Genomic DNA, 13,444 nt, shown 5'->3' with positions numbered 1-13,444 from the left:
TAAATATTGATATATTGAAGTGTCCTTTCTTAGCCTACTACCCTATATGTACAATCCTGCCAAATTTCAGTGTTTTAAATTAAGGGAAAAAAATAGTGTTTTTGTTGATGTGTGAGTAATTCAGTCATCTTTGCATTATATATTGTATATATAGATTTCTGATAGCTGAGTTATGATAGTATATTATATCTTGCTAAAGGCTTGTCTGAAAGTTTAAATTCCACAATTAATTAATTCTGATGTCTTAGTCTGCTTAATAATTAAAATGTCTAATCTTAGATCTTAAGGTGAGTCCTACATAAACATTTTTTACATGTAACAGCCTCTTTAAGTAGCCATATGAAATCATGTAGAACCATCCGGTATTTCTTAGTTAATCTTTTGCAGCTAATATGCATTTAAATTATGTAAAAAGGTATTAATACCATGCAAATTTAGTCATAATTTCCATTTGGTATTAGTGTAAATATTCTTGCAATGAAATTTCTGGCCTTGTTTTTCACTAAACATAACAAAGCATTTATTTATATGTATAGGGTGAAATAGGTCTTCCTGGTTTTCCTGGTGAAGTGGGCATTAAAGGAGAAAAAGGAACCCATGGTGTCCATGGCATGCCTGGAAAGGAGGGTCTGAAAGGAGACATCGGTCTTCCCGGATATCCAGGTATTAATAATGCATATGGTGCCCATAAAATGTGTCCAATCCTTCACATTAGGTTTTTAACACAGCTGAGTTAAGATTAAATCCAAATATATACAAAAGATTTTTCTGATATTTCTGATCACCCTGGTATAGGACAAAGTAGCAGTGCCCTCTTATTCCTTGTCATGGCATGTAAGACTTTTGTTCCAGATTCAGACCTGAGCTGAAATTTTTTAATTCTTTTGAAGCTAAAGTATGAGTTTTACTCTAAAAGTACAGCACCAGGCTTCTTTTCAGTATGTGGCATCTGGCGAACACCATCAGATAAAGCAGTATCAGTTGTAATCAAACAACATTCTGTCAAAGAATATTTCAGATCCTGAGGGACCTGGTCTGGGTCAGTGAGAAAAACTGCTGTAGCTTGTCTTTGCCATTGTTGATGTGCAAGCCTGGCACTGATTATCAATCAAAAAGTTGGGATTACATGCACCCAATAAACTAAAGGCAAAATATTCAGTTCTCCCTTTATAATTCAGGGTCAGCTGTGAATCTGTCAGCTCCTGAGTTCATTTCTGCTTTCCTCAGTAGTCCCCCTACAGCCTACGGTGTGCCCAGTAACAAAGGATGGTTTCCCCATACTTCAAAGGAGATTTATGTGAGGTGTATCTCGGTGTGTTTGCAGCATTGCTGAAGAACAGCAAAGTAGACAAGCAGGAAATTTCATACATAAAAGAAATGCAATTGTCTTTCTAATGGAAAGAAATTGATTGATCTGTTACTTTCAGTAGAAGTATTTTATACTAGCAAGAGAGGATTACTGTGTAAAGCCTTGAAATGATTAACTGCAGTGCACCCAGCCAGCAAGAGGTATGGCGAAGCTGAATCATTTGGATGAACAAACATAAAACTCACTCTTCCTTCACGTGTGACTGTGAAAATCCTTTTGTAAGCCCTGAAGACTGTTGGACAAAGCGTATTGTACCTTTTCTTCTAATGTTAATATAGCATATAATTTATATTAGTAGCAAGGATAAACTTAAAATGTATGTATACAGTCAGGTCCATAAGTATTTGGACAGTGACACAGTTTTCATAATTTTGGCTCTGTGCACCACCACAATGGATTTGAAACAAAGTCATCAATATATTATTGAAGTATAGGCTTTCAGTTTTAATTCAAGGGGTTTAGCAAAAATATTGTATGAGCTGTTTAGAAAAGACAGACATTTTTATACATGGTCCTTCTATTCCCAGAGGCTCAAAAGTATTTATACACTTCTGAAAATATAAATATGAAAATTTATATATGAAAATTGTGTCACTACTCAAATACCTATGGATCTAACTTTATGTGGATGTTGGTGTTAATTAATTTGCAAGTAAAAACCTATGTCAGATAAATCTTTAGGATGTGTAAGTTTCTTGTTCCAAATTTAGTGGGAAACTATACCTGTGAAAGTATAAGTGCATTCCATTCGGCTCCTAATTGTGAGTACCAAACCATGCAGCACACACAAATCCACACAAGCACTGACAGATGAACTATGGATGAACAAATGCAATGTACAATTCATCGAAGTCAGCAGGCACTAAGACCCTTGTAAACCAGACAAGATTCATCTGTTTAAGTGGATAATAGTCTATAAATCTTACTTTAGTATTTAAAAGCTGGTACTGGATAAATGATTCCTTGGGTAATTATTTAACCCCTTATGCCATAAGGGGATTTTGCCATTAAATTACATTCCAAAAAATAAATGGCTATAATTCTATGTAATAAAGGAGCTGCAAATGGCTGAAGAGTAGTGATTACAACAGTCAAAATTTTTAAACAGGGTATTTATGTGATGAAAAATCTTTTTTACACCGATTTCAACCAAATAAAACATACAAAAATGGTGCTTTAGGGATTTCTGCTGAGTGGTGGTTGCTGGCCCCTTTTATAGCCCACCCGGAAGTGCTTCAGGTGCTTGATCACCTGTTTCTGATTGCACTTCCAGGCGGGGGTGCAGAGTCATCCATGCAGGCTCAGGGACCCATGCAGCAACCCCTGGCGGCCACCCCAGATCCCAACAGGGCTGTGAAGAACTCCATCTCCCATGGAGCCCTGCGGGAAACTGAGGCGCCATCGTCAGCCAGGGAGGCTGCCACCAAGCATCCCGGGGGAGGTACTGAGTAGCCCATGGTTGCTCCCCCAGAACATACATAGACCCGGCCGCCTACCACAACACCTAAACCAATTTTTCTTACAAGAACATGAGACTTGTTCATGATAAAAACCCCACCTCCTCCCTTACCAAATGGATCAACAATGCCATGCAATATTTTTTGCCCCTTTTTAGTTTCACTCACTTCAGACCCAAGCCCACTCATCGATTTAATTTTCCCTTTGTAATCATGCTAGTTTCTGCAGCGGTAGAAGTGAGCATGATTAGAAACATAATAATTATTGCACAGTGTTGTCAATCCATTTGATTGCGGAGGGGTGGGAGAGGGGATTAGAAAGTGAACAAGTGACAAGCAGAATTTTTTTTTTACGTTCTCGCAATGCGAGCAGCGTTACACAGTGACACTGAATCAAAGAAAGGGGGCTCATGTGAAATTTCTGAGAGGCACAGGTGCAGTGTAACAGTACTTACTGGTACACTAAGAAACACTGCAAATGCTTTAACTTGAAACTGAAATTGAAAGAGCACTACTCAGAAAACTAACATTGAGAGAATATGCAGCAGACAGCATCTGAGTGTTGTAATTGAACCCATGACGTTTGAACTGTAAAACTGCATGCTTCAATATTACACTAAGCAGTACTTGCAAATCAAGCGTAGCATTAACTCCTTCAGCAAACACGTAGGTCTTGATAGATTCAAAACTGCAATCAAAATGTGACTGAATTTGGTGTCTAATGGTATGTAAAGTTAGCTATTTATTTCCTGCCTTTTACATACAGCTGTGACATGTAGTACAAATTACAAGTTATGGACAACTATACATCATTGGAAAGGTGCGAAACTCAGCTACCCAATGAGCTTTTCACTATATTTGGCTTGATGTAGCTGAGATCTTTGTTAAAACAGATTCACTCAGCTGTAACATGCTACTCGCCTCAGCATATACATCTGCAAATCACATATTTTAATAATGAAAGAGAGCAGACAACATAGAAACTTATAAATTTAGTTTATAAAATTTAAGTTTTTATCCTCTTTATAGAGAAGAAAAGAAACCAATTTACTTTAATGTTTTGTGTTGTTCATTTGTTGTCTTGTGTGTGTATACACATACAGTATATACATATGCATATAATCACCCTTTATGATCCTTTTGTTATATATTTTTTTATTATAGCAAGTGTGTTTGAATTATTTAACATTGTCTGTTACCATAGCCTAATAACAACACAGAGAATTTGAAAGTGCTTATGTGCACAATCACCAATTTATTAGCTTTATTCATAAATCTGAATTAACATCACCATCTACATAATTCTGTTTTCCATGCCTGGATGAGAGTGAGATACCCACATTGGAAAGTGCTGGGTTGCTGCAGAGAGAAATTTTCAACAGAGAATCTCTTGGATATAAATTTAAAATAAAACACTGCTTTCTATAATATTTTTTTTCTCTTCCTTAGGAAGCCCAGGACCTCAAGGTGAAAAAGGAATTACAGGACTAACCGGACTTCCAGGTCTGCCCGGCCAATCAGGAAGGCCAGGTGAACAACTTTAACTTGTAAAGTTCATGTTAATGGATTGTCTCCAGCAGACCCCCGTGACCCTGTGTTAGGATATAGTGGGTTGGAAAATGACTGAGTTCATGTTAATAAGAGGGCAATTTTGGATTAAAAAAAAGAGTTTTGCAAAAATGTTTTAAACTTCATTTTCAATGGCATAAAGTAAAATATTCTTTAAGTTACAGCTATTCAGACTTGCCAGATGTCTTAAGCACAAAAATCACTGCAGTATATGTGAAATTAGAGCAAGCACATTTTTCACATTACTTAATGGGAAGGATAATAACAATTAGGGTAAATGTATTTTTATTACAGGGCTTGCTAGTGTAACGTGCCTTTCTAACATCATTTCATTTTAGCGCTCAGTTTCCTCAGATAATGGGCCATTTTATTTTCATTACTACCTCCACCCTCCATTCTCAATTGAGATAACAGGAAGTTTAGTAACTTTACACAAGTAGCTGAAAAAGATGACCTAGACAAAAATGCATGCTGGAAGCCCTGTTCTTTGTGTTCCTGGAAACAGAGATGTAGTTTAAATAAAAACAGGTTTTAAAGGTAAAGATAAAAACATCTCAAAAACAAAGAAATTCTTATTAATGATTCAAATTATAAACATATTTTTTAATCAACAGTTGACCACCAATGCTCTAATAATAACCATTAAGTGTCAAAAAGAGGCATCCAGCTTAAGAACACAGAACACAATTAATTCAATGATTAATTTCCAAGGAAAGGTTGTATCTGTGTTTATCTGAGTAAATGTATCACAAACTATCTTTTTACATACTGTAGCTGAAGAGTGTTTATGCATGTTTGTTCAACAGGAGCATACTGGTATACTCCAAAGCCAGCTGTGCGTGCAGCTTGTGAACATATATTTCAGTGAACCTAAAGCGCATATCCCATATGTATGCATAGGAAGGATTGCCCTTTCATTCATAAATCAGGGGCAGCATAGTTTGCTTTTTTTTTTTGTTCTTTATTTCTCTTTATACAATTTCTTGTATTAGGAATTTGTTCGTTTTCGCATACCCCTTGGGGTCAGAGCACAGGGTCAGCCATTGTACAACACCCCTGGAGCAATTACAGGTTAAGGGTCTTGCTCAAGGGCCCAGCAGAGTAGGATCTCTTTTGGCAGTGACAGGGATTTGAACCGGCAACCTTCGGGATGCCAGCACAGATCCTTAGTCTCGGAGCCTCCACTCTGGACTTTTCTATGTAAGTGTGTCATGTACAATGCCTATACAACAAAACTATCAATTTGTGTCTGTATTTCTTCTATCAGTCCTTATCAGATTTCTTCTATCAGTTCTCATCTATGTAGTGACATGTCACTATCATATATGTACTTATTGGGTGTTAACACATTCCAAAAATCAGTTGTGAGTGTGAGCATATTGGTTCTTAGTAGTTGAATTTTCAAATTGTGTGTCATCTTGATAAAATGTTTTCTATACTGTACAAACTGTTACAGTGCTATTTGGGATGTGTTGCCCTATCTCAGGATAAATGATTAGCTTTTGAAAGACAAAAGCTTTTGCCATATACAATGTTGTCTTATCTGTGTAGTTTCCTCTGACTGCCATTCCTCACCATGCTTTTCTTACAGAAAGACCAAGCAGTCACAGTTATGGGAAAGGGTGTTTTATTAACTAATGTGTACAATATAGGTTTAACAAGGATTAAAAGAATTCTCATTAAACAAACAGCAACAACTATTCTGGCTACCTCATTGGGAATAACAAAGAAAAACTTACAAGCCCTTTCTCTCAGACATAGTGTTTTATACACTTGCTCACCTACAATTATAACCAAAAATTATTTCTCTCCAGCGTCTTCTCTGCTTTTCCTCAAGACCCTAGTCCTGATTTATTTCCCAATACCTAGTTTGTTGGGCATATGGCCAGGAATGCCCTTTAAAGCTGGCCATAGATTGCTTCTAAGTATTCCCAAGAAATTTCTTCCATGGTCCCAAATATCATATAGGAGCCCTCTGGACATAACCAAAGGACTCCGTCTGGCAGCCCTAGTAGCTCCAAGCATTTATGAAAGGTCTTGACCACCATCTAGTAACTTGATTAGCATGATACTTAAGAGGTAGCCAAAAATAATGCATAGGAGGCCCCTGTTGCCTACATCTCTGATCATAACTTGATATCCACCAGTGTGTTTATTTTGCATATGGTAATTCTTTGTAGATATACCGCTTTTGTTTTTCAAAATAGTATAACACACTTTGCAGGGAACTTTTATCACCCTCTGGCTAGAATTCTTTCCCAAATCAAGTTATGTTTAGAATGCTTCACTTTTGCTGAATGATCATGTCTTCTAGATGGGACATGTTTGAAGTTCTGCTTTTTAGTATTTGAATTTTTCTACTGTTCTACTTCCCTTTATATGAAACTCTTTTTAACCCATCAAAATATTAAAGGCATATTAATGTACATTGTTCAAATTGTTTACTCATCTTATGTGCATCCTGAAGTTGTTGAGGGAATCACATGTATTACTGTGAATTACTGGATGCATCAAAACTGGAGCCATTTTACTGATGCAAATGAGTTGCTGCATCAGCTCTCATGCAAGCAGATAGATTATGTCAGCAGTGCATTAGACCACAATGGTTAAATGACATTTGTAAGCCTGGGAGGAAATTGGTGATGTGTTTTTACAAATGTACACCAGGTATCTGTTGCACACTTGTTTTCTTAGTCTGTTTTGTGGGGTATTTGGGCTAATTTGTGTACTTTTAAAGCAAAATGGCAGCAGAGAATCTGACGAGGTTTTACATATGCATTTAGTCTTGTCTTTTTATGGCAGAATTGCAGCCACATTGTAAAATTGAAATAGGGTATCCTAATGTTCTTGCTTTGGGAGCTTTCACATTTGTCATCCTCATTTAACCCAAAATAAAAATGTGAAAGGGATGTATTATTTAACTTATAAATTGAACAGATTTAGTCATTTTTGTAGATTAGCCAATGATCAACGGCCCTACACCATTCCTTCTCCATAAAATGAAACCTAAAGCTTGTCATGGCAATCAGTTTTGGAACTCGTCAGTTAACTGATCCCAAGTTGACAGCAACTTAATTTTTTTTTTGAGAAATTCACTCAATTAGTTACATTAAATAGTAGATTTGTTTTAGTTTGAAAACTAAATCCAGGCCACCCATTTTTACCTTGCACTTGGGTTGTTTTCTTGTAGGTGAACCAGGTCTTCAGGGCTCTCCTGGCATTTCTGGAGCTAAAGGCCAACCTGGTCAAGATGGAATCCCTGGACCATCTGGAGAGAAGGGAGACCAAGGTAATTCACAAAGCAAATCTTTACATATAAATGTTCTGATGAATGCAAAGTGATTCAAGCCATGATTACTGAACCTATTCTTCTGCTTTACTTAGGTTTACCAGGACGAGGATTTCCAGGAGCATCAGGATCAAAAGGAGAAAAAGGTAAGGCTGATAATGTAACTCTCATGTGTGTCTGTTTTAGTGATCTGTGTCTACATTTAAAATTATTTTACCCAGTGGCATCAACATATCAAAAATTGTTTGTTTATCTTGATCCTAACCAAGTGTTGTACTTGATAGATTTTGTGGTAAGTCATGTCTAAACCAGGACCAGTCTCTAGATTTATTAAAATACTTTGGTGAATTAATTATAATCTTATCCTTAAACTTCACATTTTATCTGTTATTTCAGTTACAGAAATAGGATGTTCTCATTAAAATATATTATATTTCTTCCTTGGTGTTATGTCAACTTAGTGGCTTAGTGCTTTGTGAAACTACAAAGGCAGCAAAATTTCCATATCAGCTAGAAGAAAAAAAAGGATAACCTGTTGTGTTGTTGATTATTTTTAAAACTCTTGATCAAAATAAAAATAGTTCTTCAGGTCTGGGCAAACATCGCCAGCTTGTACTGTTAATTCTGGTATTTCTTGATGTAGCTCGCTTCAGTTTTTCTGTCTCTCCCTTTGTCTTTAGACAGTTGCTTGAAATAAGAATGATTGCAATATACCAACTTTAAAATTCAATGGAGTCCAGACAGGGTTTCAGACTTTTTTGAAGGAATCAGTCAGTATTACAATCAGCTACTAGTTTCTAACAGCCACTTGTTGCCTGCAGTGAAGAAGGCAGCAACTTCTGTTCCTCCTGTTTCTTATTTGAATGAGCTGACTATTACTATCATCTACATAAATGTAATCAATGTAACTATGAAATATTCACCTTTGTAGCCAGGCTGTTACTAAATTATATTCAGAGATAAACATCTTCCAAAATCTAGATATTAATTAGTCAAGAGATTAAAAAGCATAAAGCAGACAAACCAGGAAAAGCAGAGATATATAAAATATAAAGGCAAGCACAAAAACCATCAAAACAAAAGGTCAGGAAGACAAAAACAATCTCTAAACATGCAAATCAATGAAAAAAGCTTTCTTATATGCATCTACAAGTATAATTATAAAGCAATGAATAAATACCCTACTCCTTTTAACTCTTTCATTACAATACTACAGCATGTCCTGTGTTCCTAGGCAAACACTGTGATAAGTGGGACCAAAAATGAAAATTATCAAACAAAAACCTCAGGCATTCAGTGTCCATTGAGTGACATGAACATGTATGAATTAAAATTGGATATCATAGCAAAATATATCAGCCACAGCTAGTTACTAAATGATAAATTATAGGTTATTGTGTCACTTCTGTCCAATGTGTAGACTCCTCTGAACATTCTGTATTAATTCTGGCCTTGCTACAGTGCTTGTTAACTCCTACTGTAAATACAGATCTTATTATATTCGCTGAATGTTTTCTTTTTCTGGGCTTATTGTAGTTTATCTTTTTTGAATTTTTAAATGTTTTGTAAAGTTCCTTGTGATGGCGTGTAGTGTGACGTATGCGCTAGGTGTTAACTTTGTATAGAATGCCCATCACTCACAGGGCAAACTTATGCACACATACATACCAGAGCAGTTTAGTGTTCCGGAATCTCTTCTATTAACACTAGAATCCCTGAAGCCTACGAAAAAAGTTGTAATGCCGGGCCACCTTAAATTCCTTTGCACCTCTTGATCAGCATCTTTGTTTTGCAAATGTGTCAATCAGTACAGGCACAATGCAGGCTACTATCCCATCCACCCACAACACACCGCCGCAGCTGAAATAAGAGGCAAAATTCTCAGATCTCAAATCTGTTTATGTGGGTGTGAGGTGCCTGGAATTGTATAAGGTAAATAATACATCATTATTTGGAATACATACATTTCATGAGTGTTCCGTGTCTACAACGATCTGGGTAAATGTAGGAAATGCTAAGCAAGAAATGTTGAACACATAACTAAAAACAAACATTTTTCATTTCATATAGTACTAATTGACAAAATGTTGACGTGAAGTGTATAATTTGTGAAGACTGAAGACGAAATACAAATAAATACTTTCACAAAAGGTATAACAAAACAAGTGTGCCTTTATTCAAGAATATAACTGAAGAAAAATAAATTATTCAATTTACATGTTGCTGTCAATATGTAAAAACCGAAACCCATTTTATCAATCGCATGGCTCGGTTAGAGGTAAAAACGGCTGCTTCTGAATCAAGAGGTTGCAGGTTCGATCCTGCGTCTTCCCCACATTTTCCACTTAGAGTAGTGAGCTGCTATTATTATTACTATTATATAATAAAAACATAATTTGATTTGAGTTTGTAACACCCGTTGTAAATTTTTGGATATCGCGGAAGAGATTTATGCAGACACACAAACATTGGTGAGGAATGCGGCATTGATTTATTACTTTTCTTTTCTCAACTTGTAACTGAGTTCAACGAAAATGGTACCTTTTATTGAGGCTGTCTCTTTTTATATTTTTCCTACATATTTAAACAAAAACTCTGAAATTTTATTAGCTTGTATTCTTAGTTAGACTGTACCCGAAATAATTTCAAAATTTTCCAGAAATAGGTTCCAAGGTTTTCATGTGATGGGCAAACAGACAGAAATTATATATATATTCTACAGCCACCCTAACCCGGACACACACAAGCAGGGCACAGGTTCAGCTCAACACCCATATTTATTTACAGCAAAACGTGCCACCAGTCCACTCCTCCTCAGGCTTTGTCTTCTTCCTTCCAACTCTGGCCATTCAATGGAATGAGGTGGCTCCTCTTATTCGGGTCCCGGGAGTGTTCCAGGTGGCTCATCAGTATTACCTGGAATCACTCCCAGGTATGCTGGAGGTCCTCTATAGGGCTCTGCAGCTCCCCGTGGTGGCCCCCACTGAACCCAACAAGGCTTCACCAAACTCCAGATCCAGACATGCCCTGCAGGAATCCGTGGTGCCACAGCCAGCTAGGAGGGTTGCCTTCTAGTGTCCCAGGGTAGGTATTGCCTCACCAATGCCCTCTCCCCTGGTCCTTCCACTCTGTATTTATATATATATATATATATATATATATATATATATATATATATATATATATATATATATATTAGGGGAGGGACTCGATTAAAAAAATTAATCTAATTAATTAGAGGCTTTGTAATTAATTAATCTTGATTAATCACATTTAATCACACAAGAAAATTTGCACACATAAACCCCCCCCCCCCCCCAAAAAAAAAAGCATTTAAACTGCATTTCAATTCAAAACAGAAACATAAATAATATCCCTGGCTAAAATTGGGCAGACTTAAAAATAAAGTGCTACTTTAATTACATTTTCAGAATGGTATTGTCTTTAAATAATAATAGTAATAATAATAATAATAAAAATTTCAACATAACAGTGCAGTTTTTCTTCTTAAAAAATAAGGCAGAAACATAAAAGGTAATTTGACCAGCTTCACCTTTAAACTCTGAGTAACCTTAGCCAAAATTATTTTGTACATTAGGCTTAAACAGTGTGATCATTGAACATTTTAGTGCAAAAAATAACAAACCCATTGGACTCACAATACCTCCATGCTTATTTATTGTCTGTCTCTTTCAGCCAGTTACTTAGACAAACTAGCCTGTTCACATTTTCAGAGCTCAAGGCAGCTCTCTTTTTTGTTACTATGTCACCTGCAAGTGAGAACAGTCTCTCACGTGGGACAGAAGTGGCAGGACTAATCAGATACTTGCAGGCCAGGACAGACAGCTGTGGGTAGGTCCCTGCTCGACTGGACCACTACTGCAGCGGGCAGTCTGTCTCGCTGATGGTGGATTCTGCTCTGTCCAAACTCAGGGCCCTGTTACACAGGGCTTCCTCATCTGAATCAGAGTCTGAAGACAATGAAGAGAGAAGGAGGTTCTTTGTCTTTGCTGGCTCCTTTGTGGTGGCATCTTTACACTGTTCCTGCAGCAGGGCCTCAAGGCTGGTCCAAACCTCTTCTCGCTCTCCCCTTGCAAAACACTTTAAATCCTTAAAGCGTGGGTCGAGCACAGTAGCTATCTTGAGCCACTGATGGTTGAGTGTAGGTACACGTTGGTATACGTCCTTTGTGAAGGCAGTCTTAAATTTCACCATGTAGTGTGAGTCATCATCGGAGACCTCCATGGTGTGATGCAGGTGGCAGAAAGCAGGTAAAACCACCGAACATGAGACATATGTCTCACCTCCAAGAAGCTCAGTCACAAACCTGTAGTAGACAGTTCAAGAAAGTAATTATTAATCTACACAATAACTGTCAACTATAGAGCTTTTTGAAGAAACAGTAACAATAAGTTAAAAAAGTTTTATTTACCTGCATGGCCCAAGGACAGTCATCAGCTTTTGGAGTTTTACCAGCTCTGATGGAGTTAAAATGACTAGCTTGTGCTTTTGTTTGTCTAAAGCAGCAAAATCAGCCTCTTGATTCTTTAGTAGACGAGAAACCATATCCAGCGTTGAATTCCACCGTGTGGAAACATCCTGTATGAGTGGCTCTTTCTGTTGCCCCAGTCTTGTTTGCTCCTGGTATAGTTCCTCCATATTAGCAGGGCTGTGTTTAAAGTGACCCACTATCTTGCGACATTTTGCTAATGCATCACTAAACCCATTATCAGCAAGGCTAACAGTGATGGTTCTTTGCAAGATGTGAGCAACACAAGGCATGTGTTGGAATGGGAGATGTCTTGCTGCAGTCACCATGGTTTGTGCACTGTCTGTTCCAATTGTGGTGACCTTTTGTTGAATTCCCCATTCCCCTGCCACAAAGAGAAACTGCTCAGCGCAGTTTTCAGCATAGTTTCTGGCGTTTGTCTTCTGCACAGTCAGGGCAAAAGACTGTAGATTCCATGTCCCGTCTGTGACATCAACAATATGTGCAGTGACTCCGATGTAATTAGAATTACTAACGGTTATGGAAGTCCAATGATCCCCGGTAAGAGCCACAAAGTCCGCTTTCTGTAATGCATCTAATTTTGCTCTGCTTTTCAGTGTCATAAAGCTGTTGAATTTTACTTGAAATAGTCTTTTGGCACGGCGGTTGGAAAGTTGGATCACCTGACGCTAACTGTAGCACATTTTCTAACCCCTTATCTTCTACCATTGATAGTGGTCTACAGTCCAGAGCAATCCATTTTGCGAGAGAATTTGTAAGTTTGACCAATGTTGACTTACTAATTTTGGTCCTGAAGCCAGTCATTTCATCAAGTTTGGGCTGCCGACACCTTTTGTTGGTACTCGAACTCGTACTGCTAGTGCTAACAGCTCCCACAGTTTCTGTGCTCGCTGCAACATGTTTTGCATTTAGATGGTACCGTAAGGTTGAAGTGCTTCGGTGGTATGCAAACTCCTTTTTGCACATTTTGCACAAAACCACGCTTTTATCAAGTCTTCCGTTGGGTAGTCTTTTGAAATGAAATTTGCCTCCGATCAGTCCTAGCAACGCGCTTTCTTCCGATTCTTCCACTTTTGTAGCTCTGATGTGTGCATCAATGTAATCGGAGTACCAGGAAATTGTGCATTGACAAAAGTTCCCCTTTGCTTGGAATGCAAAGTGTGATTAAATGCGTTATTTTTTTTAACGCGTTATTTTTTTCAAATTAATTAATCGCAATTAACGCGTTAAATTCCCACCCCTAATATATA

General features: G+C 37.4%; 1 protein-coding gene across 2 annotated transcripts in view; it reads left to right on the top strand.

Moving 5' to 3' along the window:
* Window positions 1-13,444, top strand: part of col4a1 (collagen, type IV, alpha 1) — a 273,407-nt gene that overhangs the window by 221,487 nt on the left and 38,476 nt on the right. For both annotated transcript variants that reach the window (XM_028799211.2, XM_051926307.1), the window contains 4 exons: window positions 537-663; window positions 4,276-4,356; window positions 7,586-7,684; window positions 7,780-7,830. In XM_028799211.2, the coding sequence (XP_028655044.1) occupies window positions 537-663; window positions 4,276-4,356; window positions 7,586-7,684; window positions 7,780-7,830 (358 nt within the window). The remainder of the gene's footprint in view (window positions 1-536; window positions 664-4,275; window positions 4,357-7,585; window positions 7,685-7,779; window positions 7,831-13,444) is intronic.

Source organism: Erpetoichthys calabaricus, chromosome 4 (genome assembly GCF_900747795.2).
Source record: "Erpetoichthys calabaricus chromosome 4, fErpCal1.3, whole genome shotgun sequence".
Taxonomy (NCBI): Eukaryota; Metazoa; Chordata; class Cladistia; order Polypteriformes; family Polypteridae; genus Erpetoichthys; species Erpetoichthys calabaricus.
This window is presented reverse-complemented; position numbering and strand designations above follow the sequence as displayed.